Below are 14,136 nucleotides of genomic sequence, written 5' to 3'. Positions count from 1 at the left end.
CTCTACATTTACTACATACATACTCCGAAAGCCAACGTAGGGTGCATGGTTGAGGGTGCCCTGTACCATCACTAGTCACTTCCTTTTCTGTTCCACTCGCAAACAGAGCAAAGGAAAAATGACTGTGTGCCTCTGTAAGAGCCCTAATCTTTCTTATCTCATCTTCCTTACGCGAAATGTACGTTGGTGGCAGTAGAATCTTTCTGCAGTCTGCTTGAAATGCCGGTTCTCTAAATTTTCTCTACACCACTCCTCGAAAATAAAAGGTCGCCTTCCCTCCATTCATTTCCACATCAGTTCCCAAATCATATCCGTAATACTTGCGTGTTGTTCGAACCAACTATAACAAATGTAGCAGTCCGCCTCCGAACTGCTTCGGTGTCTTCTTTTAATCAGCATTCGAAGAGCGTTCAACAACGGGCCGCACAACGACAGACAGAACATCACGACTAGTATGTGGACAAGTGAGAAAATGTGCATTTTAATAGAGCCAACGAAGAAATTTGGCGCCCGTGCATTTCATAAAAAATCTGTGTGGCCTGCGAGCCATATGCAGCAATTGCAGCTGGAGGGCGCTGCAGTTGCAAATCAGAGAAGTAGATACGCAACTTACATTAACCGCCACGTCCAATGTTACGTAGGCACTGTCTTTCGTGCGGACTGTTTTATATTACCAAGGTAAATATGTGTGAACGAAATTACAGTTTAACCTTAGTCTGATTAAACGACGATAAAATTAACTAACGTTATATGAACTAAATCACTGGTTATTGAAATAAACCTTTCATTGTTGCCACACACAAGTGTTACCCCACAGCGACGACCTAGTCGAAGCATTAAACAGCGCTGTTGCATCAGATCCCTGCCAACAGCTTATTTTATTACTAATTATCTCGTAGAAACTGCGTCAATGTGGGACTGTGCTGCTAACTCCGAATCTGGGTTATTTTCTTGCACCGATCGTAAATTTTATTCTCACCTAGCTTCCTGTTTATCTTATATTACTGCTGCTCTCTTGGTCGTATGACAACACAGCTTCGTGCTGCGTTTACTGAAGCATTAATGGAGGAATACGTACGGGCTCGCAATTGTAAAACAACAATGGAACGGTACAAAACAATATTATATGTGAGTGGCGCGCTTGATACATAGGCGCGCCCGCTCGGGGTTAAATTGCAACTCCAAATTATTTATGCAGCCAAAATTAAGTGACGCTACTAGCAGAGTAGATAGCTAAAACGGATAGTTTTTTTCTCGTTCCCTAAGAACAGAGGAGCGTGCGGCGAGAGGCCTGTAGCAGCAAGCACAGCTGAGTAGTGAATTGTCGGCGGTATCGTTGATGTTTTTCTGTGCAAAATAGGAGGCCATGGGACAGGGAACGAAGCCATACATCTCTCTACGCGTAGACGCTCCTTAATCACAATGCCTGCATTAAAGAGTCTACACCATTCTTTCTCCGTTTATTACGAAGTATTATCTTCAGCGATACTGCTACAGCCATTTAAGGAATTGTTAGGCCATCATATGCTGACTTTCATCTTTATTTCTTTGCTCTAAAGTTTGTCGCTTCTGTGAGAGCTTTATAGCTGACGTAGATGGATTTCAGGTGTTATGTATGCACATGATAGAAACAGAGTTGCCAACACGGCCAGGAGTAGGCATTAGGAATGATTTAAAATGGAATGACCATATAAAGGTAATCGTCGGTAAAGCAGATAACAGACTGAGATTCATTGGAAGAATCCTAAGAAAATGCAATCCGAAAACAAAGGAAGTAGGTTACAGTATACTTGTTCGCCCACTGCTTGAATACTGCTCACCGGTGTGGGATCTGTACCAGATAGGGCTGATAGAAGAGAAAGAAAAGATACAACGGAGAGCAGCGCGCTTCGTTACAGGATCATTTAGTAATAGTGAAAGCGTTACGGAGCTGATAGATAAACTCCAGTGGAAGACTCTGCAAGAGAGACACTCAGTAGCTCGGTACGGGCTTTTGTTGAAGTTTCGAGAACATACCTTCGCCGAGGAGTCAAGCAGTATATCGCTCCCTCCTACTTATATCTCACGAAGAGACCATGAGGATAAAATCAGAGAGATTAGAGCCCACACAGAGGCATACCGACAATCTTTCTTTCCACGAACAATACGAGACTGGAATAGAAGGGAGATAGAGGTCTCAAAGTACCATCCGCCACACACCGTCAGGTGGCTTGCGGAGTATGGATGTAGATGTAGAACAGCAATTTTTGCTATTTTGAAAGACGCAGGTGACCAACTCCAGCACTTCGTTCGTCATCCGTTTCGCAATACCGTAGTTTCCGTAAGACGCTAAATGTTCTGAATGATTTATATTTCCAATTTATTCTCACGCTTCTTCATTTATATAGAACATTCACTGTCTGATGGAACCATATTAAAAATTAGGGACCTGCCGCCCTTGGCGGAGGCACGGTTGACTCCCCCCCCCCCCCCCTCCACATCGCCCCCGCCCCTACAGCCGACTCTGACTCAGCTGCATTGTCCGTGTGAGGATGTTTAAACTTATCGCAGCTGGTTTACTTTTATCCATTTAGAGAACTCTTGTGTACTGTGTAACTCGCCCGCATCACCTGTAGCCGCGATTCGCCGCTGGAGCGCGCTGCGTTCGCGCTCACCACGTTAAGGCGCTCGTTTAGCATACACAATCCGGGTTGTTTCTGAACGTGCGGCAACACGTTAGAGATCAAATCAGCGCGTTGCACGTTAAATGCCACGGCCCGTGTGGGGATGGTTCAGGAATGTTGCTGTATAATATGCCTGGAAGGAGGCGCATTCGGCTGAACGCTGGTGGCGCGCGCGGCGCCGTGCTAGCCTAGGAGAGCCTACGTGATGGTATACACGCGCCGTGGCCCCGTCTCTAGCTGCGCGTGGGCGGAAGCCGCCATCGCCACGCGGGCAGACGTCTGACCCTGCGACCGTTCGATTTCGGCGATATTTTACTGTCGCGGGACACTCGATAAGCCTACGGGACAAGATACTGCTCATTTCCAGGAGGCATTACTATTATACCGTGATACTACGCCTTGATAATGGCTTCCGTTCCACAAGGAAGGGAGAGCCCACTTTACAAATGCTTCGTTCAACCGAAGTCACTCATTGATGGTTAGACAGATATCGCAGTTCAACCAAATAACAGGGTTGTTGATACCTACATTTCACCATTTCACCGGCTGTTACACAGAGTTACAAAACAGTTTCGTGATTTAGCGGGCCTGTCTAGGTACTCTTGGGTGTCTAAGGTTTCGTAAAAAGAGGAGCGTTTCCTTGCAACCGCGAGAAAACAGCTGTTGCCAACTCCGAAGACGGGAGTGTTAACAATGCTCTCATCATGGAGACGTCGCGTGGCCGTCAAGCCTGTCGAGATAAGCACAGTGTTTCATTTTCACCGACACCCGAATGAGTGTTGTTTCCTTTCTTTCGACACACTCACACACACACACACACACACACACACACACACACACACACAACACAGCCGGCCTCTGTGGCCGAGCCGTTATAGGCGCTTCAGTCCGGAACGGCGCTGCTGCTACGGTCGCCAGCTCGAATCCTGCCTCGGGCATGGATGTGTGTGATGTTCTTAGGTTAGTTAAGTTTAAGTAGGTCTACGTCTAGGGGACTGATGACCTCAGATGGTAAGTCCCATAGTGCTTAGAGCCATTTCAACCATTTTTTTTTTTTTTGTTAACTGTCACAGACAGAAGTCACAACTCTGCCTTGTGCTGCCACATGGTGAGTCCTCTTGCAATTACGAAGAAAGAGTACTGGTGCTATAGTAGTTTTTAATTTTTATGTGCTTATGGTGCTAATGTGAAGTTCGTGATACATGAGTATAATGTGTCTACACGATATGTAAATAGCCCCCATATGTTTTGTTACGTATGTGTGGGGTATACATATTTTACTCCTGTGGTTAAGAAGGCGTATAATTTTTATTCTCGGTGCAAACAACTCTAAAGGCAGTAAATTCAACTAATTACAATTACCAACAAGTTAAATTGTAAAGGACACATAGAAAATGCTGTGGGGAAATCGAATCAAATACTGTGTTTTAGTGGCAGAACAGTTAGAAATGCAACAGACATACTATAGAGACTGCCTACACTACGCTTGTCCGTCCTCTTTTGGAGTACTGCTGCTTAGTATGGGATGCTTGCCAAAAAAAAAAAAAAAGAAAGAAAAAGGTTAAAATGGCTCTGAGCACTATGGGACTCAACTGCTGTGGTCATCAGTCCCCTAGAACTTAGAACTACTTAAACCTAACTAACCTAAGGACATCACACACACCCATGCCCGAGGCAAATTCGAACCTGCGACCGCAGCAGCAGCGCGGCTCCGGACTGGAGCGCTTAGAACCGCACGGCCACCGCGGCCGGCAACGGAATACATCGAGAAAATTCAAAGAAGGTCAGCACGTTTCGCATTATCGAGAAATAGGGCAGAAAATGTCACGGACGTGCTACAGGATTTGGGGCAGGCATCATTAAAACAACAGGGTTTTCTGTAGCGGCGGGATCTTCTCACGAAATTTCAATGACCAATTCTCCTCTTCTAATGCGAAAATAGTATGTTGACGCCGTCCTACCCTAGGGAGAAACGATCATCATAATAAAACAAGGGAAATCAGAGCTCGCACGGAAAGATGTCGGTGCTTGTTTTTTTTTTTTTCCGTGCGCTGTTCGAGAGTTGAATAACAGAATTATTGTGAAAGTGGCTCGATGAACCCTGTTGCAGCCACTTTGCAAGGTAGCCATATAGATGCAGACGTAGGTATTGACTTTTCCCCTCAGCACTTGAGTGGTGAACACGGAGAACGTTTACACCAGGGCTTTGTTGTAGCGTAAAAGCTTTTTTGTAGAGCGGTGGAACTACAGCATGTTGGCATAATAATGTTGGTTCTTAGAGACAGTGAAAAATAAAATGAGTAGAAAGAAAACGACCAAAAACGTTGTTCTTACTCTTATCCTTGGGCTAAATATTTCTCATTCGAAGTTTTGAACATTATGTATATTTCATAAATAAGAAAACCTCTACTTTTGGAAAACTGTGTGTGATTGGAAAATATTTTTTTCGTATCCCTATTCTACATCTACATACATACTCCGCAATCCACCATACGGTGCGTGGCGGAGGGTACCTCGTACCACAACTAGCATCTTCTTTCCCTGTTCCACTCCCAAACAGAACGAGGGAAAAATGACTGCCTATATGGCTCTGTAGAGCCATAATCTCTCCTATCTTACCTTTGTGGTCTTTGCGCGAAATGTAAGTTGGCGGCAGTAAAATTGCACTGCAGCCAGCCTCAAATGCTGGTTCTCTAAATTTCCTCAGTAGCGATTCACGAAAAGAGCGCCTCCTTTCCACTAGAGACTCCCACCCGAGTTCCTGAAGCATTTCCGTAACACTCGCGTGGTGATCGAACCTACCAGTAACAAATCTAGCACCCAGCCTCTAAATTGCTCCTATGTCCTCCCTCAATCCGACGTCATAGGGATCCCAAACGCTCGAGCAGTACTCAAGAATAGGTCGTATTAGTGTTTTATAAGCGGTCTCCTTTACAGATGAACCACATCTTCCCAAAATTCTACCAGTGAACCGAAGACAACTATCCGCCTTCCCCACAACTGCCATTACATGCTTGTCCCACTTCATATCGCTCTGCAATGTTACGCCCAAATATTTAATCGACGTGAGTGTGTCAAGCGCTACACTACTAATGGAGTATTCATACATTAAAGGATTATTTTTCCTATTCATCTGCATTAATTTACATTTATCTATATTTAGAGTTAGCTGCCATTCTTTACGCCAATCACAAATCCTGTCCAAGTCATTTTGTAACCTACTACAGTCACTCAACGACGACACCTTCCCGTACACCACAGCATCATCAGCAAACAGCCGCACATTGCTATCCACCCTATCCAAAAGATCATTTATGTAGATAGAAAACAACAGCAGACCTACCACACTTCCCTGGGGCACTCCAGATGATACGCTCACCTCCGATGAACACTCACCATCGAGGACAACGTACTGGGTTCTATTACTTAAGAAGTCTTCGAGCCACTCACATACTTGGGAACCAATCCCATATGTTCGTACCTTAGTTAGGAGTCTGCAGTGGATCAGCGAGTCAAACGCTTTCCGGAAGTCAAGGAATATGGCATCCGTCTGATACCCTTCATCCATGGTTCGCAAGATATCAAGTGAAAAAAGGGCGAGTTGCGTTTCGCAGGAGCGATGCTTTGGCTAAAAATGGTTCAAATGGCGCTGAGCACTATGGGACTCAACTGCTGAGGTCATTAGTCCCCTAGAACTTAGAACTAGTTAAACCTAACTAACCTAAGGACATCACAAACATCCATGCCCGTGGCAGGATTCGAACCTGCGACCGTAGCGGTCTTGCGGTTCCAGACTGCAGCGCCTTTAACCGCACGGCCACTTCGGCCGGCTAGCGATGCTTTCTGCAACTTCTCTGTCTCAAGGAAATTCATTATATTCGAACTGAGAATATGTTCGAGAATCCTGCAACAAACCGATGTTAAGGATATTGGTCTGTAATTTTGAGGATCCGTCCTTCTACCCTTCTTATATAGAGGCGTCACCTGCGCTTTTTTCCAGTCGCTCGGGAAAGGTTGGGCAAGAGATTCGCGATAAATGCAAGTTAAGTAAGGAGCCAATGCAGTAGAGTACTCTCTGTAAAACCGAATTGGAATTCCGTATAAAGCCAACGGTCTTGCCGCATTGCTAACACCGATTCCCATCAGATCACCGAAGTTAAGCATTGTTGGGCTGGGCTAGCATTTGGATGGGTGACCATCCCATCTGCCAAACGATGCTGGCTAGCGAGGTGCACTCAGCCCTTGTGAAGCAAACTGAGGAGCTATTTGGTTGAGAAGTAGCGGCTCCGGTCTCGTAAACTGATATACGGGCGGAGAGCGGTGTGCAGACCACATGCCTCTCCATATCTGCATCCATTGTCGCCTGTGGGCTAAGGCTGTCACGGCAGCCAGCCGGCGCCGTTGGGCCTTTATGGACTGTTCGGGAGGAGTGTCATTAATTTCATTCCGTGCAAATATGACACATAACGGCCTTGCCGCAGTGGCTGCACCGGTTCCCGTGAGATGACCGAAGTTAAGCGCTGTCGGGGGTTGTCGGCGCCTGGATGGGTGACCATCCAGGCTGCCATGCGCTGTTGCCATTTTTCGGGCTGCACTCAGCCTCGTGATGCCAGTTGAGGAGCTACTCGACCGAATAGTAGCGGCATCAGTCAAGAATACCACCATAACGACCGGGAGAGCGGTCCCTCCTATCCGCAGCCTCCACTGAGGATGACACGGCGGTCGGATGGTACCGGTGGGCCACTCGTGGCCTGAAGACGGAGTGCAAATATGACACATGAAAAACCATAACTTTATCCAGAGGGTAGACAAGAAGTTTAATGTGTAGAACAGTGCTTCAGCCGGATAAAGTCAGGAGGACAGTGGCTCACTGGTTGTGACGGTGTGGTTGCAGGACTCGCGCCTACACGCAGAGGCATGGAAGGAGGCGCTGGCCAACCGCAGGGCCAGCCGCGTCGCAGTAGACGCTGCCCAGACGGCCGGCGTAAATGGAACCTCCTGGGAGTGGGACGGCGCCAGCAACTCTACGCTGGAGATGGAGACGGCGTTCAACGACTCGCTGGCGCTGCCGGACTACGGAGAGGGCTGGAACGGCACGAACGCCACCTCCCCGGGGGAGATGCCGGCGCGCAAGATGCGGCCCACGGCGCTCGTCTACGTGGCGCTGGGGCTGCTGGTGCTGGCCGTGGGGCCCGCCATCGTCGCCTTCAAGAGCTGCGACGAGAGGACGCGGCCCGCCTTCCAGAAGGTAGCGCGCTCCAGACAAGTACACCCGTCCCCCACTCCCCCATCTTGCTCCTCGTCCACCGCCTCCTCCGTAACTTATCACTTCCTAGCCGCCACTATCGGATCGCCGTGGCCGCCTCTGTGAACGCTATTTAGCAGAGCCGGTCACGGCGTGCCAAACTTCACCCGTGCGGCGTGTGCGGCCCGCGTGCGGCCTTTCACTCGGTTTTTCTCGGTGCTTCTCGGAAGAACCCGGAAGAGCATGACATTTGGTTTAGTATTGCAGTGCGGCACAACTCTCTGAGTTCGGCAGAATCGTGGTGTCACCGCTGTTGGTCCTTCGCTATTTGCTCCTGGTGTGAAGGACGTTCATAGATCCAGTGACAGTTTGCACAAAAAGAGGCAGTTTGTCGATTATTCGTCACAATCCTAGAAAAGGAATGGGAATGGCAGAAGAGAGGGATGAAAATTCAACATTCGCACAAGCGACGGGTGCTACAAATTTGCTATGAAAGGACATTAAAATACGACGCAGAAGTAATTTAGAGATTTACCCTGAAGCGCCAAAGAAACTTGTATAGGCGTGCGTATTCAAATACAGAGATATGTAAACAGTCAGAATACGGTCCTGCTGTCGGCAACACCTGTGTAAGACAACAAGTGTCTGGCGCAGTTCTTAGATCGTTACTGATGCTACACTGGCAGGTTATCAAAATTCAAATGATCAAATGTTCAAATGTGTGTGAAATCTTAAGGGACTTAACTGCTAAGGTCATCAGTCCCTAAGCTTCCACACCACTTAACCTAAATTATCCTAATGACAAACACACATACCCATGCCCAAGGGAGGACTCGAACCTCCGCCGGGACCAGCCACACAGTCCACGAGTGAAGCGCCCTAGGCCGCTAGTCTAATCCCGCGCGGCTATGAAAATTGAAGTGAGTTTGAACGTGGTGTTATAGTCGGCGCACGAGCGATCGGACACAACATCTCCGAGGTAGCGATGAAGTGGGGATTTTCTCTTACGATCATTTCACTAGTGTACCGTGAATATCAGAAATCCGCTAAAACATCAAATCTCCTACATCGCTGCGGCCGGAAAAAGATCTTGCAAGAACTGGTTCAAAGACGACTGAACAGATTCGTTCAACGTGACAGAAGTACAACCCTTCCGCAAATTGCTGTAGATTTCAATTCTTGGCCGTCAACAAGTGTCAGCGTGCGAACCGTTCAACGATACATCATGGATATGGACTTTCGGAGCCGAAGGCCCACTGTGTACCCTTGATGACTGCACGACACAAAGCTTTACGCGTCGCCTGGGCCCGTCAACATTGAAGTTGGACTGTTGATACTGAATACATGTTGTCTGGTCGGCCTAGTCTCGTTTCAAATTGTGTCGAGCGGATGGACGTGTACTGGTATGGAGACAACCTCATGATTCCATGGACACTATATGTCAGCAGGGGACTGATCAACCTGATGGAGGCTCTGTAATGGTGTGGGACGTCTGTCCGTCAAGATACGACTCTGACAGGTGACACGTACGTAAGCATCCTGTCTGATCGTCTGCTTCCATTCACGTCCATTGTGCATTCTGACGGACTTGGGCCATTCCAGCAAGACAGTGCGACACCCCACGCGTCCTGAATTGGTACAGACTGGATCCAGTACCACTATTCTGAGTTTAAACACTCTATTCCACTTCGTAATTGAAAACGGAAACCACGTGTGTACGTGTACCTCACCCCTCATGCTAATGTACATGTGCGTCAGTGAAAAAGACCAATAAAAGGGTGTTAGCATGTGGACGTAATGTGCTGTTCCAGTCTCTTCTGTACTTAAGGTCCATCACCGTTCCCTTTGGATCCCTACGTAATTCGGTGCTCTCCGATACACACGATCGAACAGCGGAGGAGTGGTACTCAAGCGTCAACTTCAGGTTACAATATCTCCGGATGTAATTAACATTTTACAATGCAACAAACGGCACTGATTACGTATTTGTTTACATGTTCAGATGTGCTAACAAAACTAACGGGGTTCCATTTCAAAAAACGTAGGTTTGTGTTAAGAAACATACTTCCGTGCATTTCTGTATGGTTTATATTAACCAATTACACTAGCCCCTCTCCTCAATTTTGGTCTGTGGAATCGATTCGTCAGTATTTGATGTGGTTTACGAAATATATCCAGCGGTAACGTTAGGTGACTCACCCTGTATAAGCGAATACACACCTGGAGATACGCAAATGGTACAAGGACTTTTCGACCAATTTATTTTCTTTATTTTCGGTTGACATACAATTTTTTTTTTTTTTTTTTTTTTTTTTTTGGAATCGAGGCTTACGCCTGAGTAGCAGAGTATAAGTGAGCTCGGTGTCTGCCCGCAGGTGCTGACGCAGGACGCTCAGGAGGTGGAGGCACCACCCAGCTACGAGTCGGCGGTGGGCGAGCCGGCGCCGCGCTACTCCACGCTGTTCGGCTCGCAGCTGCGGCTCGACTTCCTGGCGACGCCGCCCCCACCGCCCCCGCCGCCCCCGCCACCTCCGCCGCCGGTGCCGCCCGACGCCGACTCCTACAACCTGCACGAGGTGACGGCTTCGACCGCGCTGCTCGTCGCGCCACCGTCGTGCTGCGAAGACTGCCGGAGGAACTCCTAGCCTAGCGGGCTACGCGTCGCGTTATTTATTACTCTGCACCAGCTGCTCACAGCTCTTCTGCAGGGACTGGACTGACAGCTAGACGTTCACCAGCTAAGCTGGGAGTGATCCGTGGACTACACTGTAGCAGAGGAAGGGGTGCTGCTGGAATGTTGCCGGCTTTTCACGGAACGACCACAGTCGGAATTTTAACAGCACACATTCAACCAACATTACCGTATTCCTGAACGACGTAGTCCATACCTCGTTGTCGCGGCTTTCGTAGTCTATTTTAGAATACCTCACATGATATTCTCCTCAGTTCTCAACAGAATGTCTTGAAGTCTACCGTGCCACGGAAATTATGATCTTTCAGCTGTTTCTTCAGGTTAGGAAACAAATGATAGTCCGTCGGGGGCAGGTCAAGTTAGTTTCGGAGAGGTTCGCCCAATTATAAACATGGGGCTTCAATTTGGCACGTATTGGGACGTATGTAAAAGTGAATTGTAGTACAACAAAAGGAAGACTTTGCTTAACTATGCAAGGATTTTAATCTTAATAACCTCCTTCAACTGGTCGAGTAGGCAGTTGTGATTCCCCCTGGTTTTACTACAGCCTCGCGGTAGATAATCGAGCAGTAGTGTACCGCCTTTGTCCAAGAAGATGGACGTCGTTTCTTTATCGCCTCATGTTCGGGTGCGAAACTTCTTAGATCATGGGTTGTACTACGGGGTCATTTCTGCTTTTGGCACCTTAAACAGGGAGCCAGGTTTCATCTTCAGCCACGTGATTAGCCAAAAAAGTACTTTGTGGCACCAAAATAGGCCGAAACAGCTGCGGGTGTTGCGACTCATGCCGCCTTGTTTTCAATATTGAAATATTTCAGCGCCGACTTCGCTGAAAGCTTCCTCATGCTTAGGATATAACTAATGATGAAACCAGCTAGGTCCGGAGGGATATCCAATGTCTCGCCTATCGTTTTGTTAGATATCCGCAGGTCATTACTAACCAGTTTAAGGACAACATGACTTATTGTCGGGTCTGCTGAGGTTGTGGGATGCGCACTGAGAGCGTTCAACATGAATGGTGAATTGTTTGGTGTTCAACAGAGACACCCATGGTCTCAAAGTGCAATAGGATGAAAGCGTTTGCAGTAGTGTTTGTAGCATCTCAGTGTGAATGTCGTTTGGAGATTATCTTGGAGAAACGAAAACTTCATGAAGCCTCTTGTGTCTTAACCGTCTCACATTCTATCTACAATTAACGATACAAGAACAGAAAACGTATTTTCATAAGATATGAAGCATTCATGTGGTACTAAATTCATTTTTCAGTTCCAACTCTAGTGAGCCAAAGGCATGAACTTTTCAGGCCCCTCCCCCTTTTCGAAACTCTCTCAGTGCCAAGTGTCAGGACATAGTGTCTCTGTTCTCTTTTCACTATATCGCTACTTGTAATACCGTAGCTTACTGAGTAGTCGACTGAACGACACCATCCCAGAAAAACATCGAATCCTTAAAAAAGACGAAGGTGCCGCTGAGGAGAGATATATTGAGGAGTGTACGAGTCTCTGTGACGTCACCGACATCTAGAACGAACAGCTTAATCCCGTATGAATGCTTCCCGTATTACATACGCTGAACACGCTGACACTTGGTGCTCGCCTTTACAGAACGGGTGGAATGAAATTTCTCTTATTGATGATAAAATGATTTTCATATATTTCAAACGACGCATTTGCTTCGATATCTCGATAGATAAAAATGTTTAGATTATTGACGACATTTTGCGTATAACACTTGATACAATATTGTTTCAATATCCATAATGATTTTGAAATATCAGGGGCGCTATGGTTAAAAGGAATCGCCGTCTAAATTCTTGGAGAGAGTGTTTAAAGTGCACCGCGCTGCTATATCAATCTCTGCAACACAACTGACGCTGTTACTGAGAAGAGCACATCCGTTCAGCTGCTTTATGGTCAGTCTTATCGATGGTACTCAAATACTATAGTCTCTCTATTTTAGAGAATGGTCAGCAGCCCACGTACCGTGTTCAGCAAACTGTAGAGTGCGTAGGTAATCAACATTTGAGTTTGTAATGAAACTTGATTATATCTCAGAGTACATTACTCATAGGAGGAAATGAACACAAATTATTCCTGGAAAGTAAGTTTCCCCTGATAAATATCTGAAGAAAAATCGTATGTTGATTACTAGGACAGTAGTGAGAACGAGTCTTCGATGTATAGACCATCTGCAGAAAACAATGATTTTTGTCTGTAACTATAATAAAAGAATTGCGAAAATTCAAATTCGTTGCGAGAAGCTCAGTCATTAGCCGTGGGAAGCTGAAGTGTTCAACCTTAGACTGTTATGTTTGAAAACGGTAGCAAGTGATGTTAAATTCAAGTGACAGCAAGTTGAGACGGGCAAAGAACTTCCAGACTTCAGCAGTTTAGTTGTACAACACGTATAATTTATCACCAGTATTTGCTGAGATGTAAACAGAGAAAAGTATTACGAACGAGAACGGCACGATTTGCTTTAGCATCGCCCTCGTCATTGGCTGCTTAATTCGAACCGCCTGTCGTAACGGTGTTAAGTCGAATAGCTATGAGCATCTATTCTGGAAAATAAGACTATTGTCGCAGATCTAACAGATCCTCTTTAGGCTAACCATAATACGCAGAAGCATTAGTGGTCAATTAAAGTTAGAATTTTAGTTAAAGATACAAGATTCTAGTAAGCAATAGGTGTTATGCGAGGTTTAAGCGGCTCTACGATCTTGATTGATGACAAGAATAATATCATAACAGGAATGAGTATCGCAGTTGCTTCAGTTCAACACATTCAGGAGGTGTGATGGTATTATAATGAGAAACTTGTGAAGAATTGTTTTTATTTACTCATTCATCTTAATTTGTACATTCGCGATGTAAGTTAAGTTTTGTACAGAAATTATTCGAGTATTGTAAATAAATGTTTTTTGTAAAGATAATATTTTGAATAAAAGATCTAAATTAAATAATGTATTGTGTGCTAATAGAACAAGGTACACATTCTGATAGACCACCTGTTGTTTTATTGACGATTGAGTGTGTCTGTGTTATTTTCTTCCACTACCTCTAAATGGACCTAGAGATGAAAGGTTACAGAATTAAGACCAGTATTTCGGTTCAGTCGACTGGTAACAACAGTGTGGAGAACGACGTTCTGCGTAGCTTGGACAGACATTCCTATCCACGCATTCATAAGGAAGTCCTGAGTGCCGGTTTCAATGTGATACAAAATTCCGCCGAGGAACGCTGAATATAAAAGCACGTAAAGAGTAAAAAATTTAAGCTGGGATCTCGCAGCTCAGCTTAGGAAACTTTTGTGGCAAATCCTTTAGAAATATTGCAGGGCAGGCCGTGTGTGTGTGTGTGTGTGTGTGTGCAAATGAGACTGGTGTATTTCCAATTCTCAAAGCTGAATTAGCTGATACTGTGGCCGACGCGGACTTGCATTCCTTTAGAATTGTTGGAGATGAGTAACGGCTGGTGCAGTTAGACGGAGAGGTACCATTGGAGGGCACCCTTGGCTTAGCCACTGCGCTCTGCCGC

The 14,136-nt window shown here is 46.2% G+C and overlaps 1 protein-coding gene across 1 annotated transcript in view; it reads left to right on the top strand.

Annotated features, from left to right (window-relative positions):
• Positions 1-13,556, top strand: part of LOC126198937 (uncharacterized) — a 190,959-nt gene extending 177,403 nt beyond the window's left edge. The window contains exons 2-3 of the mRNA XM_049935576.1: positions 7,558-7,911; positions 10,284-13,556. Coding sequence (XP_049791533.1) covers positions 7,558-7,911; positions 10,284-10,553 — 624 coding nt within the window. The 3' untranslated portion in view covers positions 10,554-13,556. The remainder of the gene's footprint in view (positions 1-7,557; positions 7,912-10,283) is intronic.
• Positions 13,557-14,136: the final 580 nt, after the last annotated feature.

The sequence above is a fragment of the Schistocerca nitens genome, chromosome 8 (genome assembly GCF_023898315.1).
Source record: "Schistocerca nitens isolate TAMUIC-IGC-003100 chromosome 8, iqSchNite1.1, whole genome shotgun sequence".
In the NCBI taxonomy this organism is placed as follows: Eukaryota; Metazoa; Arthropoda; class Insecta; order Orthoptera; family Acrididae; genus Schistocerca; species Schistocerca nitens.
This window is presented reverse-complemented; position numbering and strand designations above follow the sequence as displayed.